General features: G+C 43.2%; 1 protein-coding gene across 2 annotated transcripts in view; it reads left to right on the top strand.

Moving 5' to 3' along the window:
- Positions 1 to 25,695, top strand: part of HYDIN (HYDIN axonemal central pair apparatus protein) — a 426,739-nt gene that overhangs the window by 7,745 nt on the left and 393,299 nt on the right. For both annotated transcript variants that reach the window (XM_061594057.1, XM_061594056.1), the window contains exon 3: positions 5,269 to 5,388. In XM_061594057.1, coding sequence (XP_061450041.1) covers positions 5,269 to 5,388 — 120 coding nt within the window. The remainder of the gene's footprint in view (positions 1 to 5,268; positions 5,389 to 25,695) is intronic.

The following is a 25,695-nucleotide window of genomic DNA, read 5'->3' as shown; positions in this document are numbered from 1 at the left end:
TTAATTAGAGTCTTTTTGGTCAAAGGCTAAGTCTGGGCTGGGTGCCAGTGAGGATTCCTCTCACTCTGTCACAAGTGGGGGTTTACTGATGTTAGTAGACTCACTAGGCATAGAGCTGCCAGAGGTTTCTGAAAGCACTTCCCCTGTGATTTTCCCAGCCCCCTCTGTAAACATCGACAAATCCGTCTCCATTCTCCCAATCCTGCCAAGCATTTTCCATAGGGCCCATGACATAATCCTTCCAAATACCAGGTGGTTAACTCCAGGAGTTTTTATATAGCCCCCTTTAAAGTTTCCTATTTTCAAAAAAGATTTTTTAAAAAGACCAAGTGCTCAGTCATGCCAATTATCAGGCTGAGAATTGCTGGCTGGGTAATAATAAAATAATACAATTACGTGCCCTCCTTGCAGCCACACAAGCTGGCTGCTTCTTATGGTTTGTGGATAGCAATTGAAACAATAACAACAATAATAATAATTCTTAGAAATTAGAAGAAAATAAGATTTAGAAAAATAAAACAGACACCAACTTAAAAAAAAATAAGGATGGGACTGGGATTGATTAGGAAAGACTAGAAAACAAACACAAGTTGAACAAATGCCACCCAATCCCAGCAAACCCTCTCTAATAGACAGAATTTACAAAAGAGTTCTGCATTTTAAGACTTCCCCCTCTCCCCCCCTCCAAGCACTGTGATTAAAGAGTGTGAGAGTGTTGAATTGGCTGGTAGTAAAAAATAACAGAAGATTTGGACAAGCAACCCCACAATCACAATAAGTGGGTTCCATTCCTCTACTGATACTGGCTGGTAGAGCATATCCCATGCAAAGGTTGCTGATGAAGCCCTATGGGTGCTTGGACTACCAGATAATTCCATTCAGCTGCTGCTTTAACTGGTGCAGGACTAAGGTGGATGGAGTGTGCTTTTAGTAGGCAAGTTAAGATGGAGGTGACTTACAGCATGTCTACCTCCCACTTGCGGAGGAGAATCTTGTCCGTCTGTATTGTTCTACTTAAGATTTGCAAGACGAGGGGACATGTGACTGTAGATTTAAAAGAACTCCCACTCCATGAGTAAGTATGTCATAGAGGTGAAGGAGATGTATTCAGCAAAAAGCTTCTGGTGTAGACTGGTGTAAAATTCAGATATTTTTCAGATAAATGTTTTAATATAACCCACTAAAGTACTAAGCTGAGAAAAATGAATTCAGAAAATAAGTTCCTAAATGCCCAACACAATGCGTGGTTGAGTTTTTCTTGTAGCACACTTTAGTAATTTTAGTAAAACTGCTCTGCTGAATGTGAGGTGGCCACGTTTGCTGATGATACTAAATTGTTCAGGGTGGTTAAAACAAAAAGGGATTGCAAAGAGCTCCAAAAGGACCTCTCTCTACACTGAGTGAATGGACAGTAAGATGGCAAATGCAATTCAATGGAAACAAGTGTAAAGTTAAGCATATTGGAACAAAAAAATTAACTTCATATATACGCTCATGGGGGTCTGAACTGGCGGTGACTGACCAGGTACAAGACCTTGAGGTCATAGTGGATAGCTCAATGAAGATATCAACCCTGTGTGCGGCAGCTGTGAAGATGGCAAATTCCATGCTAGGGATCGTTAGGAAAGATATTGAAAATAAAACTGCCGCTTTCATAATGCTGTTATGCAAATCTGTGGTGCGACCGCATTTGGAATACTCAATGCAGTTCTTGTCGCCTCACCTGAAAACAGATATTTGTAGAGTTGGAAGAGGTTCAAAAAGGGCAACCAAGATGATCAAGGGGATGTATAAAATTATGCATTGTATGGAGAAAGTGGATAGAGAAAAGCTTTTCTTCCTCTCTCATAATGCTGCAGCTTGTGGACATCCAGTGAAACTGAATGTTGGATGATTCAGGACAGGCAAAAGAAAATACTTCTTCACACAGTGCATAGTTAAGTTATGGAACTCGCTCCCAGAGGAGGCAGTGATGGCCACCAACTTTGACTTTTTAAGAAGAGGTTTAGATGAAGTCGTGGAGGATAAGGCCATCACACACTACTAGCCATGATGGCTGTGATCTGCCTTCACAGTCAGAGGCAGCATACTTCTGAATACCAGTTGCTGGAAACCTCAGTAGGGGAGAGTGCTCTTGTGCTCAGATCCTGCTTGTGGGTTTCTCACAGGCATTTGGTCAGCCACTGTGAGAACAGAATGCTGGACTAGATGGGCCATTGGCCTGATCCAGCAGGCTCTTCTTATGTTCTTATATTCTTAATGGTGGTACATAATGGCACTGAGGCATAAACTGAGGAAGCAGAAGTAATCCATGCAACAGGTACGCTGGAATCCTGACACGAATGGTCTGGCATGCTGCTATCCCATGAGTGCCTGAAGTTGTACCTTTCCTTTTGGGGAGGATCCCTGCACAGAAGCTCTGAGTGCAGCTGGCCTGCTCCAGTTCCCCAGTTCAGTGACTGTCAGCACAGTAGGTGATAGGCTTGACAGTGACCATTTACCTCTTAATTTTACTCTGTTATTATTTGTTGTAGCCCATTTGGATGCTAAATTTCAATATCAAGCTAAATCCCTTAGCCTTAGACATAAGGATTTACTGGTCAGAAGAGGTTTTGAACGAGGTTGTCGGTTTTCTTGGTTCTTCTCGGGAAAGATTTCAAAATTTGCAGTTCAGGAGCTACTGAAGTTACCTCTGCTTTAAACAATTATTCATAATTGATTTCAGCCCTGAATACGGTCCTAAAGTCAAAAACACATATTTTAAGGCCTTCAATGAAACAGAGTGCTCCTAGATGGTTTGATAAGGAAAGCTATGCAGTCAAGAGGCAATTGAGAACGGTATATAATCAATATAGAAAGGAAAATTCCAATGTTTTACCCCAAGAATATTAAACAATTAAAAAAAAGTATAAACACCTTCTAGTTAATAAAAAGAGACAAGCAGTTCAAAACGGGTGGAAGGCTCTGATAGATTCCTCTATAAATAGTAATTTAAAACTTTTTTCGTCACTAGCCACTGATGTTTTAGGTTCCTCAAGCTCAGTTTGTTGTAATATCTCTGCTGATATTTGGGAACATCACTTTTCTGAATTGTTCACGGACATAAGAGAGTATCCATCGAACAGCCTACCCACTGTAGATCTAAATGTTCTTCCACCTTGGCCTTCTGTTACACAATCTGAGATAAAGTCTCTGATTAGTTGTCTTAAGTCTGGTAAGGCACCGGGAATTGATGCTATACCCCCTGAAATGTTGAAGGTTCATATAAATTGGTGCCCCCCCCATTGGCAAATCTATTTACACAGATTAATAATTCTGGCAAATTTCCTTTGGCTTGGCTTGAGGCCATTGTGATACCAGTCTTTAAGAAAGGGGACAGAGAAGACCCCTCAAACTATAGACCTATTAGCTTATTGTCAGTAGTGGGAAAGCTGTATGCCAGCTATTTAAATACAAGATTGGTCTACTGGTTAGAGGGTGAAAACATTTTGGGCAAGGAACAGGCAGGCTTCAGAAAGGGCAGATCTACGATTGACCACTGTATAGTGCTAAACCATCTAGCTGAGAAATATACGAGTTCTTTTCGAAATGGCCTGATTGTTGCCTTTATAGATCTGAAATCTGCCTTTGACTCTGTCCCGAGAGACAAATTATGGGTTAAGCTATCCCGCTTTTCTATGGATAAGAGACTGCTTTATCTTATTAAATGTCTATCAGCGTACAACACTCTGTGTAAGATGTGGAGTAGATGGAAGTCTGACAAAATCTATTCCTGCCACCAAAGGGGTTCGGCAGGGCTGCATATTAGCCCTCATTATTCAATCTTTATTTAAACGATTTGAGCAGAAGTTGTTTAGCTGCAGATTTTCATCCACCTGAAGTGGCTGAGACCAAATGCCCATTACTGTTATACGCTGATGATGCCGTTCTCATGCCTTTGTCAAAAATAGGCCTTAAACACCTACTTCGTGTTTTTATGACCTTTTGCAAAGACAACCTACTTACCATCAATTTTAGTAAAACAAAAATTATGGTCTTCTCGCAGCGTACATCAGTGAAAAAGTGGATAGTCAATGGACAGTGTATAGACCAAGTCAAGCAGTTCAGATATTTGGGTGTTATGTTTTATTCCACACTTTCTTGGGCTACCCATATACGGTCTGCAGTCCAGACAGCACGGAACACCACTAAGGCCATTCTTTGTTGTTGTTTTTTATGTTAAGGGAGGCCAATATATACCCGCTGCTATCCAGGTATTTAAGTCCAAGATCCTGTCTCTGTTGCTGTATGGAGTTCCAATTTGGGTTCAAGGTTTTCATTCAAATGTGGAAAATGTCCTGTCAAAATTTTTAAGATCTATTTTCGGAATGCCAAGGTGTGTTTCTGCTGCAGCCCTCTGACTTGAGGCCGGCCTCACATTGACTGAATGTACTGCTTGGTCCCTAGCTTTTAGATTTTGGCTTAAAGTGGTTTATGATGGCCCTTCCCTAGGTTAGTTAAACCTTCTTTGGAAGGATGTTTTTATTAGCTCATGGTCTAAAATGTTTCTTGCTAAACTGCATCTGTTAGGTTTCTCTATGGATTTTCTTTCCACACAAGAGTTTAAGACGGTAAAACTGGTTATAGAAAAACTGATTAAAGATATTGCTTTCCAATGCTCTATGTCAAATGCTTATAAAACCTGTTCACCTTTGTATTTAGATCTGCGCTTTGAATTCCCTAAACACACTACATATTTGGATAATTTGACCCATCCCAAAATATTGACATGCTTTTTCCAGAGCCAGATTTAATTGTCTCCCATCAGCAATACTAGAAGGACGTTATCAAGGTGTGCCTTATGAAAATCGGTTATGCTCCTGTAGTGATGCAGATGTTGAATCCCTGGCTCATGACTTTTTTGCTTGTAATTTTTATAAGGAAGAACATACTAGATTCCTTGGTCCTATTATGGAAAGTTTTCCTGGTAGGTCTTTGGACTGGTATTTGAAACATCTTTTGGCTGATACCAACAAGTTGACCATAGAGCTAGTAGCTAAGTTCCTTTTTTCAGTTCAAAGAATACGTAAGATTGTCCTCTTTTTCAAACTGTAATGTTCTATTTTAAAGTCATATTTATATTTTTATTTTATTGTATATTTCAAATGTTTTATAGACTGTTTTCTTTTATCTGATGATTTGCCTTATTGGGTCTGTGACCGCACAATAAATTGAATTGAATTGAATTGACTGTCAGCAGCATTTACACATATCTCTTTGTGTCTTCAGTTCTCCTCCGTTGATCTCGACCAGACTCTATTTCAGCCATTCCCATCAGAAGTGATTTTCCAGAATTACGCCCCTTGTGAGGTCTATGAAGTCCCATTAATTCTGAGGAACAATGACAAGGTATGCCATCCCAGTAGAACTTTAAAGTAGCTTTGAGATGGAATGCAGGGAGAGTAAACAAGATGGCTGAAGCATTCATCACAGTGAAATAACTCTCCTGACAAACTTTTAAATGCCAGGGTCCCACTTTCCCTTGCTCTTTAGGCATGGTAGTTGATCACCTGGGTGGTCTAAAGGCCAAAAGGATGGTCTAGGGAGGTTTTGGTGCTGTTTCAGGGTGCTTCCAGATGGATGTTTATTGTGAGAGCAGTGTGGTTCATGCATGCAAATTTTTTGCAGGGTCCATACAAGGTTATTGGCATTAAAATACCAAACTGCATTCCCACCCCCTTAATCTGTATTTCCTCTTTCTGTGGGAAATCCAGTAAGTTTTTTAAAAAAATATTCGCAACAACCTGTTTGTATATCTGAATTTACAATATTAGGTCCACCTTTCCTCCCCTCTGGAAGCACCATTGCAGATTGCTTTAGTCCTGCTATGAACAACTGCACTTGTAAACACCAGAATCAGGGAAATGGAAACTTACTCATCTATGCCGTATGGATCTTAACAAGAACCAAAGCAAACAAACTTTGGCTGTGAGCACACTAGTCACCTACAGCAAAGTGTTTCCATTGGCCACAGCTGGAGGGAGGATGAGTTGATCAGGTGAGAAATTCTTTGAAGCAAAATTTTGAAAACACATACAAGCTGATCCCACCAGGTTTTACAGTCAGTCAGTCAGTCAGTCAATCAATCAATCAATCAATCAATCAATCAATCAATCAATCAATCAATCAATCAATCATTATGGTCAAAGACCAGCACTATAAAATATTTAAAAAACTATAAAAACATATCAACATTATACAGAGAAGGAAACAAAAAGCTGCAACATGAGATAATATGACTCTAATGGTGTTGAATAATACCTCAGTGGGCAAAAAGCCCCCAAAAGGTTAGCTATTATTATTGTTATTTTTCCATCATCACTCTGACAGGTAACAGCTGATGCACAAAATCTTGCCACACTATATGTGACTTGTGGGTTCCGATCTGAGAGCAAATACTCTAAATAAAATGCATCAGACCTCCCTGGGATTTTTTTGAAGAATTGGGGTGATAAGATCAAGTTGGGAGTCCTGCTAAAAAGGACAATACAGCAACACATAACAGTTTCCACATTTCCTGCATCACAGGGGCATAAACTCTTGAATTGGAACCTTGTTAAATCTGCCTTCTAAAAGCGCAGAAGGTAAAACCCTGAACCTAGTGAGCCTGAAAGTTTTTCTGTACTTGGGGATTGACAAATTTGTCATATAATTTGTTGTTGTAAACATTCGTACATAATCTCCATAGTTAGAGCGAAGTGCAGCCAAGCTTAAATGATTTTGTAGATCAGTGTCCATAATTCGCTGGGAGACAGCAATTTTAGCTTTAGTATAACCTAATGCCACAATAGCAGCAGTAGAAAAACTCAAATTCAGCAATTTCACAGACAATGTTCTTTTCCATCTAGATTGAAAAGGCTCAGTGAGTGTCAAGGAGCTATTCCCACTGGGGAAAAAATCAGCTTTAGCCAGAAGTTTATCTTATATCTCAGTGCTCATGCCTCTACAGAGATTTGGCCCACCTCAAACTGTAAAATTGTATTAGGTACACATGTTGGCGTTCCTAATATAGCTCTTACAAATTTTGTTTGTTTGACCTTGAAGGGGGCAAAATCATCTAAAACACATAGCTGGCAATACAACATCTGGGCTATAACCTTGGCGACAAAAACCTGGATGGCTGCAGGAATATATTGACCACGTTTGGTGTAAAAAAAAGATCGGAGTGCCTTTGCTCTTCTCTGAGTGTTTGCAGTGGCATTTTTTGTCTGGACTTTCCACGAGCCTGTTGAATGAAAGGTTACACCTATATATCTATAGATTATAACCTGCTCAATTTGATGGTCCTTAATCTGCCATCGATGCCTAGTCCTCCTCTTATTAAAAATTAGGACCTTAGATTTATCATAGCTAATTGTCAGCTGTTCTTTACAATATGAGGCTAAATATGAAGCTTTACAATATGAGGCCGCCCTGGGCTCCTACTGGGAGAAAGGGCAGGATATATAATAATTATAGTAATAGTAATAATAAATAAATAAATAAATAAATAAATAAACTACTTAAAAGATGCCTCAGACCGATGCTTGACAAAGATAAAAGTACCACATCATCTGCATAGAGAAAGATTGACAGGAATCTGTTTGCCAGCTTGTGAGGATGTGAATTTTCCTTTGCTAAGGATTTGATCAAGGAGTTAATATAGAAGCCAAAATACATCCTTGTTTAACTCCCTTAAAAGTGGGAATGGGTCCTGTTAAATGACCAACACGATCACATTTAACCCTCAAGCGTGTGTTTTCATAAAGACTACTCATTCATGTAAGGAGTCTCCTGTCAATATTTGTGCCCCCCAATTTTTCCAATATTGTATCTCTTGAAATCGAATCAAACACCGACCTAAAGTCAATAAAAGCTGTGTGAAGCTCCTCCTTAGTTGATCAAGCTAAGTTTCAGTAAGATGTTGAAGAACAAGCCTTTGGTCAGCTGTTGAGCGTCTCGTCCTAAAACCGCCTGCTCTTCTTCAAGTATATTTCCCTGCTGTAGTCAGTTTAATAGTTTCTCATGCAAATGAAAAGCATATAACTGGCTGCTTATACTCAGCAAGCTGTTCACTCTATAATTTGCAGAATTGGAACTTTTCCCTTTTTTGTATATTGGAATAATAATGGCCAGCCCCCAGTCCTCTGGGATGCATGCTGTGTGATCAAGGCATGTAAATAATAACAGTAGAATAGGAGCGCAGCGCTCTATATTTGCCGCAAGTGCTTCTGGTGGGATATCATCACTCCCCAGTGCTTTGCCAGCTTTTAATTTAGAAATGTCTAACTGCATAGGAGACGACCAGCAGAAAACGGTTTATATTTGCCTGTGATGTCTGGTGACAACTTTCCCAAGAGTTCATGGGAATATGGCTGTCCATATTACCTGTTGTTTTTGGGCAGCCCCTCGAGACCACTGTCCAAAAAGTTGCCGAATCATTTGCTCTTGTCACTTTAATTAAGCTTTGCCATTTCTCTTGTAGTCTGTTTTTGCAAATGTTGTACTTTTCCATAGGAGGTGGGCCATCACTACGGGTAATAGTTCCACCTATCGTGCGAAGGCAAGAATGTTTTTGAAGTCAAGACTAGGGGCGTCAGGCCCCTCCCACTCTCCAGTTCATTCTTGCCTTCGTAGGAACAAGATTGAGATCCTAAGATTGAGATCCTATAGCGTAGCATTTAGCTAAGTTTTCTCGTATTTGTTTATTTGTTTTGACTGGGTGCGAGCCCAGTGTTACTTGTGCGTCTCCCCAGTCCTTTTTTCCCTGCTTGGTGTTTAACTTGTTATTTAAGTTTATTTCCCTTGCTTGTCTGAGGGTTCCCTCAGAGACCGCGGCTGTGGTTCTCCCTCTTTTGTATTTAACTTGTCATTTAAGTTTATTCCCTTGCTTGTCTGTCGGTCCCCACAGAGACCGTGGCTGCGGTTCTCTACATTTTTTGGCCGATTTTGAGCTTCGGGAGATCACGGCTCTGTCTCTCCCGTAGCGTTTTTTCCTGCCTCAAGCCGCGCTCTGTGGAGCCCTCGGAGAGACCGCGGCTGCGGTTCTCTCCCAGGCGGGAGTTTGCGGCTGCGGCTCCCTGCCTTTTCCCAGCCACCTAATTTCAGCCTGCCGGGGTTCTGCCTCACTGGAGCCTGTTGATACGGCTCTCTTTCTCCCCCTCTCTCCGTGACTTTAATTTCGCTGCAGAGAGCTCTGCTCCAGGTGGCGGCAGCGGCTTGCCTCCTGCTGCCTCATCCGTCACAGGCTCCTCTCGGCACTCTCTTTCTTGGGGTTTTTTGGAGCCGCAAGTGCAGCTATCGGCCCCGCGGCTCCTCCTGCGAGACTGTGCTGGGCAGCCGTTCCCACAGTTCGTCCCCAGACGGCCGCCATTGCTCCTTCTCTCTCCGCCATTTTTGGATCATTTTTCCCGCTCTTTTTTCCGGGCGCCATTTTTGGTTGGATTCAAATTTCCCGCCTTTTTTGTTACCCTTTATTAACCAACGGATACCTTCCCTGCAAGCTATCTGTATGTGTGTTGTATGTGTGTTGTAGACAGGCTTACACAGGGCTTACTTACATACAAATTTACTGTGGCTGTATCATCAAGTCTGGAGCTTTAACTTCTGTGGCTGCCTCACACAAATCTACTGTGATTGTATTACAAATTTACTGTGGCTGTATCATCAAGTCTGGAGCTTTAATTTCTGTGGCTGCCTCACACAAATCTACTGTGATTGTATTATCAAGGCTGGAAATTTAATCTTAGTGGCTGGTTTTGTATTCTGAAGGCTGGAGCTTTAATTTTAGTGGCTGACTTGCACTGATTTATATTCGGTACATCCTGTCCCCTCTGTGGCCGTGTATCACGCCTGAAATCCAGCCTACAGCACTAATCTGAGTGTACCAAGCCTAAAATACAGCCTATATTATTACAAACGCTGATACCATAGTGCATCCTGCCCCCTCTGTGGCAGTGCACTTAGCCATCTGCCAGTGTATCCTACCCCCTCTGTGGTTGTATGCTGTGCCAGTTCGGGTCTTTACATCCTGCCCCCTCTGTGGCCGTGTACTGCACCCAAGTTAATATAAGATGGCAGAACAGCCAGGCATGTCGCAATCAGCCAATTTGATGCCAGATCAGCCAGGCATGTCACAAACAGCCAAGCCACAACATTCTAAGGCGACTAAGACCAGACATGTTAAAGCACTGGCTAAGACAAAACATCTTTCCAGCCATAGCAAACCAAAGCGCCCACGCTATGACTCTGTGCCAACCACCACCACAGCAACTCAGGCACACATAAGCGATATATTTCATTCCCCTGCCGCTTCTTCTGACGAGGAAGATTTTGCTGGCTTTCCCACTCAGCTTTCGCCTAACCAGCCTCCCTCCGTTCTACCGCCCCAAACATCTGTTCCAATAGCTACTCAGGCACAAACATCTGCCACATCCGGGCTGCAGCTGTCTCCTGATTTCCTCTCCCAACTTCAAGCCACGCTGGCATTTTTCACCCAAATGCAGTCACTACCACAAGTTCCTGCCATACCTCAACTCAACATGGACCAATGTGCGTGTCATGAAGCTCATCCTTCCTGTTCACCAAATCGCTTCAATGTAGCCAGAGGCAGATGTTTTGACGAAGCCTCATATGCGGAGGAGTCAACCTTCACTGACCATGTTGAAGGAGACGACTGGAGCGACTATTCAGATCATGAGGAGGATACATCGTATCGCTTGTTTAATGCCTCAGACTATCAGCCCCTGGCACGCAGGGTAGTTAATACCCTTGGACTCCAGACTGCGCCTTCAACTTCTTCCGCCCCAGCTATCAAAGGGGCCAAGGTCCTCAAATCCCCTGCACCTACTGAACACTACATCCCGGTGCCAGACCCAATTGCCAAATTGGCCTCTGAAGAATGGGCTCACCCATTCCAATCTCGACGCTTCAAGAACCTGGCTGACAGGCTTTACGCCCTAGCTCCGGACTTTGCCACCAAGTTAGACGTCCCTGGCAGACGAACCAATCGCTCGCCTCGTTTCACGATCTCTTTTGCCCAGGGAAGGGGAATCCCAACTAAAGGACATTACTGAGCGATGAATAGACTTCGCCCTCCGCAAAAATCACGAGGCCACTGCCCTCTCCATGCGTGCCTCCGCTTCAGCCTCCATTTTCTCCAGAGCAGCTATGATGTGGCTGGATGATCTTCTAGAGGACACTAACCCTGATCCTGTCGCCCTCAGAAGGTCACTGATAAAGTTGCGTAAGACAGCAGCTTTTGTGGCCGATGCCACCTTGGATGCCACTCAATTGGGGGCGCGAGCCATGACGGCTCAGATAGTCGCTCGACGGACTCTCTGGCTTCGCCACTGGCAAGCTGATTCAGCGGCCAGAATGAATCTGTCCAGGGCTCCTTACTCCGGATCTTTACTCTTCGGCGAGGAAGCTCTAAAGGCAGTGCTGGTTGATCCCAAAGACGCCCACAAAACGGTTCTGGCCACTGTCAAGAACATCGACCGCAGGCCTTTCAGGCGATTTCCTCCCTTCCGTACTAACCAGCCCTTTCGAGGAACGCGGCCAGGAGGACGAGGCCGCGACTTCAGATCCTATGACCCCACTTCATTCAGGGGCTCCTGGAACCGACGCTTCCAGGGCAGAGGTCAGTACCAAGGGCGCAGGGGCAACTCATCGTCCTCAGATAGGGGAGGTCCTCGCCAACGCAAGCAGTATTAACACACTTCCCATAGGTGGCAGATTACTTCATTTTGGAGACCGTTGGCTGCGCCTCACTACGGTCTCCTGGATCAGGGAGCTTTTCAGTTATGGCTATGCCATAGAGTTTTAGGCAACCCCATCAGACAGATTCCATCCGTCCCCTTGCCCAACGGCACCAGCCAGGCACAGAATCATGCAGACAGCTATACACCACCTCTTGGACATAGCGGCAATAGAGCCAGTCCCCACAACTGAGAGGTCGGAAGGGGTGTACTCCCTCCTATTTGCTGTGCCAAAACGAGATTTATCATGGAGGGTGGTATTGGACCTCAAGTTTGTCAACCGTTTGGTAACATATCGCAGGTTCAAAATGGAATCACTCCACTCCATTACGGAGAGTCTGCATGAAGGAGACTTCCTGGCTTCTATTGACCTTAAGGAAGCGTATCTCCATGTGCCCATTTGCATAGCCCACAGAAAGTTTCTTCAGTTTGCTTTTAGCCACCAGCACTTTCAATATAGAGCGATGCCATTCGGCCTCTCCTCTGCTCCAAGAGTGTTTACCAAAGTGCTACTCATCCTAGTGGCTTATCTCCGGACCCAAGGGGTTCATCTCTACCCATATCTGGATGATCTGCTAATACGGGCCAAGTCTGAGGAGCTGGCTCATCATCATTTAACGATCACCCTCAATGTTTTGCAGGCCTACGGCTGGCTTGTCAACTTCGACAAAAGCCATCTCCAACCAACCCAACGCCTACTACATCTAGGGGCAATGTTGGACACCCTGCAGGCAATGGTTTTCTTGGCTCCAGATCGCATCACTGCTGTCACAAGCATCACAAGGTCCCTGATGCAACAAACATCCGCAGACGTCATGCTTCTCGCCAGAGCGCTCGGAATGTTCATCTCTACAATCCACATTGTGCCATGGGCTCGAGCCCACACTCGGCACCTTCAATGGACTCTGTTGCCCTTTCAAAAGGACATTGCCAGCTCCAACCATCGCAAAGTTCATTTGAGCCCCGCACTGTGTCTCTCCTTCCGCTGGTGGACCAAGGTTCAACACCTCTCCAAGGGCACGTCGTTCAGGGAACCCCGCAGAACCGTTGTAACCACAGATGCCAGCCTCATCGGTTGGGGAGCCCACTGCAACTCCCAATACGTTCAGGGGGTTTGGTCCACCGCAGAGCAAACTCAAAGCATCAACTGGCTGGAGCTAAAGGCTGTCCACTTAGCTCTATGTCATTTTCAGTCTCTGTTCCCTTTGGACCATGTGCTCATTCGAACAGACAACACGTGTGTAAAATCACATTTGAACAGACAGGGGGGCACCAGGTCTCGTTCTCTGCAGGACTTAGGCTTCCTCATCTTTGTCTGGGCAGAACAACATCTACAATCCCTGAAAGCAGAACATCTCAGAGGGATTTGGAATGTGACAGAAGACTGGCTCAGCAGACAACAGGTCTTTCCGGGAGAATGGAAACTTCATCCGGTCATTTTCCATCGTGTCGGTTCGGCGTCCTCTCAGTCGACCTGTTTGCTTCCAGTCGCAATTGCCAGCTTCCCAGGTACTTTGCCCGATACCTGGACTCAACAGCAGAAGCAGTGGATGCTCTGACAACACCGTGGCCAGACGGTCTCTTGTACGCCTTTCCTCCCATACCATTGTTAGCCAAAACCTTGAGGAAGGCGCGAACCGAGAGGGCACAGCTGGTTCTAATAGCACCATTTTGGCCACGCCGACCGTGGTTCTCAGATCTTCTGGCAATGTCAATGATGCATCCTTGGACACTTCCAGTCAGAACAGACCTTTTTTGAGGGGAGTCGCCCTACGCTCTCCGGCTGTTGTCCATCGGTTCCCCTCATGGAGTTTGCCTAAAGTTCTGCAGGCTTTGCAACGCCCTCCGTTTGAACCCATCAGGACTGTGTTCCTACGTATGCTGTCCTTCAAGGTCTTGTTCCTGATCGCAGTCACATCTGCCAGACGCGTTTCGGAGTTGGGCGCATTGTCTTCTGCTCGACACCTCTGCGTCTTCCATAAGGACTCTGTTGTGTTGAAGACTGATCCTTCCTTCCGTCCCAAGGTCGATTCAGTTTTTCATTGCAACCAGGACATTGTTTTGCCTTCCTTTTGCCCGAATCCTACCCATCCTCTCGAGAAGGCTTGCCATTCGTTAGATGTCCGGAGGGCTCTCAAGACCTACCTGTCTAGGACCCAAGAGATTCGACGAACGGAGTCTCTGTTTGTATCCTTTCATCCAAGATCTATGGGGCATAAAGTATCCAATCCTACCTTATCCCGTTGGTTAAGGGCATGTATTACTTTAGCATATGAGTCTCTGAAGCTGTCAGTTCCAGCTAGTATAACGGCTCATTCTACCAGGTCAGCTGCCACTTCGGCTGCTTTTGCCACTAATGCTCCTGTTGCCGATATTTGTAGAGCTGCAGTCTGGTCTACCCCACACTCATTTATAAGGCATTATAAAATTGATCGTTATGCCTCTGCTGACGCATCTTTCGGCAGACGAGTGTTGCAACAGGTTCTTAATGAGGATTAACACGTGGGTGGTCCCTCCCTGTATGGGCTGCTTTGGTACATCCCGTAGTGATGGCCCACCTCCTATGGAAAATGTACCATTGGTCTCACCTGAAAGGTGATTTTCATAGGAGTGGGCCATCACGACCCTCCCAGTTACAGGATGACTAGATAATTTTAATGGGTTACATATTATTGTTACGCTATTATATTTAAATGTAAGAGTGAAGTCAAGACTTTTAGTCTGTTATATTGTGATGTTAGAGTCATGTTATTATGCATGTGACTACTGTGTTATTTTCCTGGTGGGTCTGTTGGCCTTGTTCTTGTATTTTTAGATATCTCTTTTTAGACTCGCTACGAATGAACTGGAGAGTGGGAGGGGCCTGACGCCCCTAGTCTTGACTTCAAAAACATTCTTGCCTTCGCACGATAGGTGGAACTATTACCCGTAGTGATGGCCCACTCCTATGAAAATCACCTTTCAGGTGAGACCAATGGTACATTTTGCAAACCTTGGTGTTCCCTGTAGCATACTGATATCAGCCTCTTGTTGCTGGTTCCAATCCTGTGGGCACTTCCCACCTGAGTTTGTTATTGGAGGGAGGCTGTAAACACACTAGTAGCGAGAGTAAAGTGTTTCCATTAGCCACACTTGGAGTGGGAACAGGTTCATCTGCCGATCAGTTGCGAAATCTGTCTGAAGCTGAATTAAAAAAATAAAACACTCACTCAAGCTGCTCCCACCAGGTTTTCCAGTAAAAAGGGGCAGGGTTTGACTAGCATTGTGTGCCCCTGTTTTCAGAAGAGAAAGGTGGAGGCCCACTGGAACTGGCAGAACGCTAAGTGTGTCTCTTATATCTCTCGGGGGAAATGATACTTCTGTCTACAAAGTTTCTTTTTCTTTAAATGCAAAGGATTTATGGGCAGGATACACCTGTATTTGTTGATTGTATTTTTAGTAAATGTTGTGAAATCAAATGACATAGATTGTTTCCAAAAGGGGAATCTGAAGGCTTGATGAAGATAAAGTTTTCATGCTCCCTCTGAATGCCACCATATGTTCAGATCTCACTCTCACAAAGAGACTTAATCCTTGATTAACGTCTTGAAATGGCATAGTAATGAAGCAGTCTTACTGAAGTTTAGCAGGTGAGGATCTGGTCAGTGCCTGGAATTCCTACGGACTCTGCCTTGAGTTCCACCATAGAAAAAAGCTGGATAAGAGGTAAATAAATGGAGCTTGTTGAAGACAACAGGAATAGTAAACAACAAACAGAAAATGGAAGGGCATCAATCAATTGTCACCTGCAAGGTGTGCACTATGTTCATCATCTGGACGGAAAACATCTGCAATTACACTTGCAGCAAGTGCACATTGGTGGCGCTCCTAGAAGAAAAGGTCAGGGGGCTGCAGCAACGCATCGACACCCTGCAACTTATCAGAGAAGATGAGGACTTCTATCAACACAGGAGGAACTAATCAAACAGCACAAACTACAGAAACAAAACAACAAGGAAGAAGAGGACTGCAACACCAACAAATCCCCATGGAGGACTGTCACTGTAAGGGCAAGGAAAAAGAGAAGGGATTCAGAACTGCTGCAACTAACAAACCGCTTTCAGCATCTCTCAGCGGACAGCACCTCTGAAGAGCCTCAACAAACTCGCCTGCATCAAGAGCCACTGGCTGCAAAGGAAGACTCCACACCCCACAAGAAGGAAGCTGATGCAACCACCGCTCGCGGCAAAAAGAGGAGGGTGTTGGTGGTTGGAGACTCGTTGCTCAGGGGGATAGAGGCACCGGTATGCCAGCCAGACAAAATGAATCGGGAAGTCTGTTGTCTCCCTGGGGCATGCATCCGGGACGTCACTGACAACCTGCCGAGGCTCATCAGGAACGAAGACCAGTACCCCTTTCTCCTCATCCATGTGGGCACAAATGACACGGCCAGAAACACCTTGGAACAGATCACCTCAGACTATGAGCCTCTGGGTAGGAAGGTCAAGGATTTTGGGGCGCAGGTGGTCTTCTCGTCAATTCTTCCCGTGAAGGATAGAGGACTACAAAGGGAAAGGAAGATACTGCAGGTCAACGACTGGTTACGCAGATGGTGTCGACGGGAGAGGTTTGGATTCTGGGACCATGGTCTAAGCTTCTTGGAGGGGGGACTGTTGGCAAGAGATGGGCTGCACCTCACGACGACTGGCAAGCATCTCTTGGGCAGAAGTATGGCAAAACTCATCAAGAGGGCTTTAAACTAAAGCCTCTGGGGGATGGAGATGATAGCTTAAATACCGATCCAAAGACAGCGGGTTGTAAACGCAAGGATTTGAAGGGTACAGGAGACACTGGGAGACAGAAAGGGATGCACGGCAAAGCTCACGGTATATTAACGGAGGAATCCAATCAGGACAGAACAGACTTCTGGTGTCTATATACCAACGCGCGGAGCTTGGGAAACAAGCAAGAGGAGCTTGAAGTCTTAGTGCATCAAGGCAAATATGACTTCATAGGGATAACAGAGACTTGGTGGGATGACTCCCATGATTGGAATATAGCCATTCAAGGATATAAATTCTACAGAAAGAATAGAAGCAACAGAAAAGGAGGGGGAGTAGCATACGTCAAAGGCAAATACACCTCTATGGAAATCCAAGAGAGCGAACAAAGGGGTCCGGTAGAGACCATTTGGGTAAAAATAAATGGAGAAACAAATAAAACCGACATGGTAGTAGGTGTCTACTACAGACCCCCTGGCCAGGAAGAGGTGGTAGATGAGGCCTTTCTCAAACAAATCTCTGAAATCTCAAGGAGGCAAGAAGTAGTAGTGATGGGGGACTTCAACTACCCGGATATCTGCTGGGAGACAAACTCTGCGAAGCACAAAGCCTCCAACAAATTCCTGATGGGCCTTGCTGATCATTTCCTCTTTCAAAAAGTAGAAGAAGGAACAAGGGGATCGGCAATCCTGGACCTGATCTTAACTAACAGGGACGAATTGGTCACGGGAATTAAAGCGGTCGGTACCTTGGGGGAAAGTGACCACGTAATGCTGGAATTCGTGATTCTGGGGAAAGCCAAAGAAGAATATAGTCAAATATGGACCTTGGATTTCAGGAAAGCCAATTTTAGCAAGCTCAGGGAAAGGATGGGTAGGATTCCGTGGCTAGATAGACTAAAGAAAAAAGGAGCCCAAGAAGCGTGGGAGTTCATGAAGAAACAATTCCAAAGAGGAAGAAAAACGGAAGACAGCAGAAAAAGCCAATGTGGCTACACGGAAGACTGGTGGAGGAGGTCAAAATAAAAAAGAGCATGTATAAAGAATGGAAGGAACGACGCATCACCAAGGAAGAGTACTGACAAACGGCTCAGGCTTGCAGGAATAGTGTAAGGAAAGCTAAAACCCAGAATGAGCTGAGGCTGGCGAGGGAAGCGAGGAACAACAAAAAGGGGTTTTTCAGATATGTTTGAAGCAAGAGAAAGACCAAGGAAATGGTGGGACTGCTGCTCAATGAGCATAGCAAAATGTTGACAGATAACAAGGAAAAGGCAGAACTGCTCAATGCCTATTTTGCCTCCGTTTTCTCCCAAAAAGGGAACGCTGTGCAACCTTGCATCGGTAGCAATCTCAGTAAGGGGTCCCGGGATTGCAGTTCAAGATTGATAAGGAGATAGTCAGGAAACACCTAGTTATCCTAAATGAGTTCAAATCTCCAGGGCCTGATGAACTGCATCCCAGAGTATTGAAGGAACTTGCTGGTGTACTCTCGGAACCTCTTGCCATCATCTTTGAGAAATCCTGGAGAACGGGAGAGGTGCCGGAGGATTGGAGAAGGGCAAACATCATCCCGCTCTTTAAAAAGGGTAAAAAAGAAGATCTGGGGAATTATAGGCCGGTCAGTCTGACTTCAATACCGGGAAAGATATTAGAACAGATAATAAAAGAGTCCATCGGCAACTATCTAGATGACAGTGCTGTGATTGGTAGGAGCCAGCATGGGTTTGTCAAGAAAAAATCCTGTCAAACTAATCTCATCTCTTTTTTTGATTGGGTCACTAGCTTAGTAGATGGTGGAAATGCTGTAGATGTCATCTATCTAGATTTCAGCAAAGCGTTTGATAAAGTCCCCCACGACCTTTTGCTTAGCAAACTGGTCAAATGCGGACTACATGGAAATACTGTCAGGTGGATTCACAACTGGTTGGAAAACGGTACTCAAAGAGTGGTCGTCGGTGGCTCTGGTTCGGACTGGAAGGAGGTTTCGAGTGGAGTGCCACAGGGTTCTGTCCTGGGGCCGATACTCTTCAACATTTTTATCAATGACTTAGATGATGGAGTGGAGGGAATCCTTATTAAGTTTGCGGATGACACGAAACTGGGAGGGATAGCTAACACAATGGAGGACAGGAATAAAATCCAAAGGGACCTGGATAGACTAGAAAATTGGGCTGAAATTAATAAAATGAAATTCAATAAAGACAAATGCAAGATTCTGCATTTAGGCCACAAAAACAAAATGCACAGGTACAGGATGGGAAATACCCGGCTTAGCAGTAGTGCGTGTGAGAAGGACCTTGGAATTGTAGTGGATCGCAAGTTGAACATGACCCAGCAGTGTGATGCTGCGGCAAAAAAGGCAAATGCGGTTTTGGGCTGCATAAACAGAGCTATAGTTTCCAGGTCGAGGGAAGTAATAGTCCCACTATATTCTGCATTAGTCAGGCCTCATCTGGAATACTGCGTTCAGTTCTGGGCGCCTCATTTTAAGAAGGATATAGACAAGTTAGAGCAGGTTCAGAAGAGGGCGACGAGGATGATAGCCGGTATGGAGAACAAGTCTTATGAGGAAAGGTTGAAAGAACTTGGCATGTTCAGTCTGGTGAAGAGAAGGCTGAGGGGTGACATGATTGCACTCTTTAAGTACCTGAAGGGCTGTCACATAGAGGAGGGTACAGATTTGTTCTCTGCTGCCCCAAAGGGTAGGACTAGGTCTAATGGTTTTAAGTTGCAAGAGCGTAGATTCAGACTGGACATTAGAAGGAACTTCTTGACAGTAAGGACGGTTCGGCAATGGAACCGACTGCCTAGGGAGGTGGTGGGATCCCCTTCACTGGATGTCTTCAAGCAGAGGCTGGACGGCTATCTGCGGGAGATGCTCTAGCTGTGGATTTCCTGCTGTGAGCAGGGGGTTGGACTCGATGGCCTACAAGGCCCCTTCCAACTCTATGATTCTATGATTCTATGATTCTATGACTGAGACCAGGGCTGCCCACAGCTTTCTTATCTGGTGGTTTCTCAACTGGTAATTTTTCCCTTTGTGACTAACAGACTCAATGATTATCAGTCATTCCTTTAGGGTTGCATTTTCACCCAGAGTCCTGTGCTGCCTCCAGCTTGTGTAGTCTTTGCTTAACTGAGCAATCATGATCAGATTACATGCACTCTGCATCCCTTATATTCATTGTCCATCAAGTGATAGATTGCCTTGAACAGTCAGAAATGGCTTCCCTTCCCTTCAGCTGACAGCGTCTATTTTCCTCCACCATCTGGGTTTAAGCTGCTATTGAAAGGAACAGCTGGGCTTTTTGTGTGGAGTTTGCCCCAGACTGGCAAATGTAGGGTTTGCACATTTGTTCCAGTTCAGTCGTTAAATTTTCCATCATTTCTATCTCTCCTAAGCAAATGAGTCTTTTGTTGAGATTATCTGGCATATAATTATACTGCCATGTGGTATGTTTATGGAGTGGTCAAAGAAGACATCCACCCAATCTGAAATAAACTCTTTGCCTCTGTCCTGAAACTGTTCCAAATGGGAACCAATGCAGTCAAACCAGTGGGGTATTTCACCTAGTCATGAGACGGCATTTTGGTTCCAGCCCTTGCCTACCCAGAAGTGTGTCATCAGGAGTTTTGGAGTGAAGTGTCACCAATATGCAGATGATACTCAGCTCTGTCTCTCTGTTCCATCTGAATTGGGAGTGGTGGTTGGAGTGTTAGACCAGTGCTTGGAGGCAGTGCTGGGTTGAATGTGGGCCACTAAATTGAAGCTGAATCCTGAAAAGACAGAGGTGTTATGTGTAGCCGAGGAGAGGGCATTCCATAAGATGTGGAACTCCTTCCACACAGAGGTGCACCTGGCAACTTTACTGTACAGTTTTCGGCGAATGCTGAAAACACACCTCTTTATTCTGGCATTTGACACTTGAGATGTATATTTTCGGTACCCTCTCTAGCTGTGATTGTCTTAACGTGGTAAGGGGGTTTGAGAGTGTTGAAGAAGCTGAGAGCAATGCCGTCAGGAGTCTAGACCAAGAGGCTAGACTCCTAGCAGGGGCACCCATGGCGGAATGGTCAAAGCTGAGACACCAGACTAAGAGGCATCCAAACTCAGAGGAAGGCAATGGTAAACCACCTCTGAATATCTCTTACCACGAAAACCCTGTGAACAGAGTATCCAAAATGCAACACGAGATAATGCTGGAAGATGAGACCCCCAGGTCAGATGGCACTCATTGAGCTACTGGGTAAGAACAATGGACAAGCACAAGTAGTGCTGTGACTAATGACGCAACCGGGTCAAAGCCAAAAGGAAGCCCAGAGGGTGATGTGCACAGATGTGAAAGGAGAGTCCAGAGTTGTACAACGTACACAATAGGAACATGGAATGTGAGAAGCATAAACCAGGGAAAGTTAGAAATTGTTGTTGAGTATGGGAAAATATTGGTTTGATATAAGGTTGATATCGGTTTATTTCCCCCTGACCTGACCCCGACATTCCAGTGGCTGTGCAAATAAAAGCCTGATTGAACTGGAAATATCCTCCTTCCCCTGTCCCTCTTCGCATATCTATACTCAATACTTTGTATAATGTTGCTACCTGTAATCACAAAGAAATGACTATACTTCCTTTACATAGCTATAGGCCTTGACACGCATGCCCTTGCAAATGCAGGAATGTAACTTAAGTACGTCTTTGATTTAATGATCCTTCTTGTAGCTATGCTTCCCCTGTTATTATCTATCCTCTTTTCTCTGGCTCTGAGCGCTTATCTCAAGGCCGCATAAACTATGCAAGTCTAAGTCTAATACAAAGCAAGATGTTCCTAGCTTTTGTTATCCAGAGTACCCCTCTTTCCATATCTAAGAAATTACTTTGTCTAGCAATGTTTCACTCTTGTTTCTGACGTCTGCTCCCCAATTTGTAACCATTGGGGAAAACTATATAATCTCTTGTTTGTTAATAAACGAGGTTCCCACTTCTGAAAAGCATCTCGCTAGCAGGTCTTGGGACCCCTTTGCAAAGGTAATTTTGTGTGTTTATTTCCTGGTCTCTGGCATTAGATTATTGCTCTCAACTCCGCACCTTCCTGGGTGTATGTGGGCTGAGTAGACAGTGACAGCTTGCGTGTTGGGTTTGGACCTAACATTGTCAAGCAAGAAATGGAATGCATCAGCATTACAACATTACAATACTTGGTGTGACTGAATTAAAATGGACAGGAATGGGACATTTTCAACCAGGCAACTACAAAATATTTTATGCAGGAAATGAGAAATTAAGAAGAAACAGGGTTGCTTTAATAGTGAGAAGCGATGTAGCAAAAGCAATTAGGAGCTATAACGCAAGGTTTCAGTGAGTGATACCAATTAGATTAAACGGGAAACCTCTTAACATAACCATCATACAAGTCTATGCTCCAATGGCAAACACAAAAGAAGAGGAACTGGAGAGATTTTATGTAGAAGTACAGGAAGAAATTGATCACACACCAAAACAAGATGTGCCGATAATCATGGGAGACTAGAATGCAAAAGTAGGGAACAGAGAAGAACTAGGAATTGTGGAGAAATGGGGCTTAGGAGATAGAAATGAAGCAGGAGAAAGGCTTATTGAATCCTGTGAAGCCAATAATTTGTTTCTTGCAAACACATTTTTTTAGCAACCAAAAGACGACTGTACACGTGGACATCACCAAATGATCAATATAAGAATCAAATTGATCATATAATTGGTAGCAGAAGATGGAGAACTTCCATACTGTCTGCAAAAACAAGGAGCAGACTGCGGTACAGATCATGAATTGGTAATATTGAAAATCAGAGTAAAGCTAAAGAAAAACAACGAACCAATCATAATGCCAAAATACAATTTAAATAACATCTCAGAAGAATGTAAAGATCAAATAAGGAACAGATTTGAGGCTTTAAACTTAGAGATTAAAGTGAGAGACATTATCAGGGAAGAATGCAAAAAGACAATACCTCTTGTTAAAAAGAGAGAAAGACCTCAATGGATGACTGAAGAAACTCTTAAAATGGTTAAACAAAGAAGGAAAGCAAAAGCAAAAGGAGATAGAAACACGGTCAGAAACCTAAATGCAATACAGCAACTTGTAGTAGGGACAAAGAGAACTATTATAATAGTAATTGTATAGAAATAGAAGAGGACAACAAAAAAGGTAGAACAAGAGCCCTATTCTAAGAGATTAGAGAAATTAAAGGGACATTTAAACCAAGAGTAGGGATGTTGAATAATCAACAGGGGAGCACACTGACTGACTGAAATAAAATAAAAGGATGGAAGCAATACACTGAAGAACTCCATAAAAGAGATGCAAGGATGACAGATTCATTCATGCAGGAACTGTATGATGAAGAACCAGAAATTTTAGACTGTGAGGGAAAAGCTGCTCTTAAAATATTTGAAAGAAACAAATCACTAGGAACAGATGGCATACCAATAGAGTGGCTACAAGCTACTGAGACTGAATCTGTCCAAATTTTGACAAAAATTTGTCAACAAATATGGAAAAGAAAACAATGGCCCATAGACTGGAATCATTCAATATATATCCCAATTCCGACTTCCGGGAAGGGTGACTTAGCCTGTGCCTGCTTTTGAGACGGGCTCCTGCCTCAAAAGAAGCTTATTCAGATATATCAGTCAGATTTTTTTTTTTTTTGACTGATTAAACTTCTCCCGGGTAGGGAGAAACGAAGAGATTAACCTCAAAGCCTATTTTTGTTGGGACGACCAGATCTCATTAATTTGTGGGACGAGGTCCAGCCGACGAAGGTGGGACGGATTTTCAACAACAAGCTCTATCTGATAAAGCGAACGTTCATCTTTTCTTCAAAGAGAGAACGCACTAACAGGCAAGCACCCTTCTTTCTATATTTTTCTTTTACTTGACTTAAATTGTTGCTGTTTAAAAGAGATTTGCCAGATTGATCAGTTTTTGACATCTCACCGGGGAGCCATAACTTCTCTCTGCTATTCACTAATTAATAGCTTATCTCTGTTTTTGTTGCAAAAAGCTGTCCTGGATTTGCACCCTAAAGATATACACGGAAGAGGGATTTCTATTCCTGATTTTTATTCTGAAGAATATTATATTGTCTGAGATTACTTTTTTCCTAGTTCATTTTATTTTGACGAATCTGTTTTCTGACGACGCCATTAATTGTTTCGATCCTGGGAACTGCATTTTGTTTACTTAAGCATGGAGAGATAAGGCTGTCTGTTCTGTTTACGCTGTGATGTCACCAAGTTTGGAGTATTAACCCAATTGTTGCTGAAATAAGAAGTGGTTCTTTTATATTTTTCTTTTAAAATGGCAATTAAGAAAGTGGCTGAGAACCTGGAAGTATCTATGTTTCAGAAAATAATGGATGAAATTGAGATAACGAAACGAACCCTGCGACAGGGTTGTAAGGAGCTGAAAATTGAAATGAGCAAAATGATAGGGGTCCCTGTGAGAGAGGAGACTCTGGAGACTGGAACAAACGTGGAACAGGAAAAAGACCTGCGACAGGGTTGTAAGGAGCTGAAAATTGAATTGAGTAAAATGACACAGGAGCTTAAAGAAATAGAGGTCCCTGTGAGAGAGGAGACCCTGGAGACTGGAATAATTGAATTGAGCAAAATGTCACAGGAGCTTAAAGAAATAGGGGTCCCTGTGAGAGAGGAGACCCTGGAGACTGGAATAATTGAATTGAGCAAAATGTCACAGGAGCTTAAAGAAATAGGGGTCCCTGTGAGAGAGGAGACCCTGGAGACTGGAACAAACGTGGAACAGGAAAAAGATTTGAAGCTTATGGATTTTAGAAATAAAATCTATTGTTTGGAATTTAATGTTATCTCTGAAGAAACTAAGGAAGATTCTAGAGAGAAAGTTATCAATGGCATGGATAATCTTCTGGACTGGAATGATGTGATGGATGGAATTAACTGCAGCCATGTGACAATGGAAAAACTTTCAAGAGATGAGCCAGTGCATTTTGAAAAAAAGAACAGAGATATGATCTTACAGCAGTATTTCAGCAACCTATTCAGAATGGTTGGCAAGATAATATTTGGGATAGAGGTAATTCCCATCAGACTCTTATTGTATGACTATGGTTATGACAGCAAGATTATTATGGAATACTGATAATGGAAGATTGGACACTGAAATTACTGGATTTAACAGGACTATCGGAAGATTGGACACTGAAATTACTGGATTTAACAGGACTATCGAAGATGGAAGATGGAAGATGGAACTAATAGGGACAATAGAATAATGGCTATTGAAATTATTGAACCTAACAGATTCTGATGAGACGGATTGTTTGAAATGTTTATTTTGACTATGGTTATGACAATAAGATTATTATAATTAGTAATGAGATGGATTAATTGATATGCTTATTTGGGAAAAAATTGATAGATATATTTCTTAAAGAACTGAAAACTCTCTTTGACTTTTTGTGGAAAGAACAAAGTAATGTTTATGAGATCTGATGATTAAGTAAGATAACTATTGGAGGAAAGTGATTTTATAATATGATTTAAGAGACAGGATTGTTATATATTATAGACTTATAACTGATTTGATATGTGACAAATGGGAAGTCAATATTTTATTCCTTATTTTTTTTTTCTTTTTGTTCAATTATTTTTGATTTTGTTTTTTGTCTTTGAATGTTTAGTTTTGTATGTTGTATGAAAATTTGAATAAAAATTATTAAAAAAAAATATATATATATCCCAATTCCAACGAAAGGGGATCCTAGGAAATGCAGTAATTATCGAACTATTGCCTTAATATCTCATGCAAGTAATGTAATGCTCAAGATTCTACAATAAAGGCTCTTACCAGATGAGAAATGCCAGATGTTCAAGCTGGATTTAGAAAAGGAAGAGGTACTAGAGTTCATATCACAAATATACGTTGGATAATGGAACGAACCAAGGAATTTCAGAAGAAAATCACCCTTTATAGATTACCGGAAAGCCTTTGATTGTGTAGATCATGTAAAGCTATGGAATGCTTTAAAAGAAATGGGGGTGGCACAGCATCTGATTGTCCTGATGTGCAACCTATACTCTGGACAAGAGGCTACTGTAAGGACAGAATATGGAGAAACAAACTGGTTCCCAATCAGAATGCA

This window comes from Rhineura floridana, chromosome 13 (genome assembly GCF_030035675.1).
Source record: "Rhineura floridana isolate rRhiFlo1 chromosome 13, rRhiFlo1.hap2, whole genome shotgun sequence".
NCBI classification, from domain to species: Eukaryota; Metazoa; Chordata; class Lepidosauria; order Squamata; family Rhineuridae; genus Rhineura; species Rhineura floridana.
Note: the sequence above shows the minus strand (reverse complement) of the source record. Positions and strands in the feature narration are given on the sequence as shown.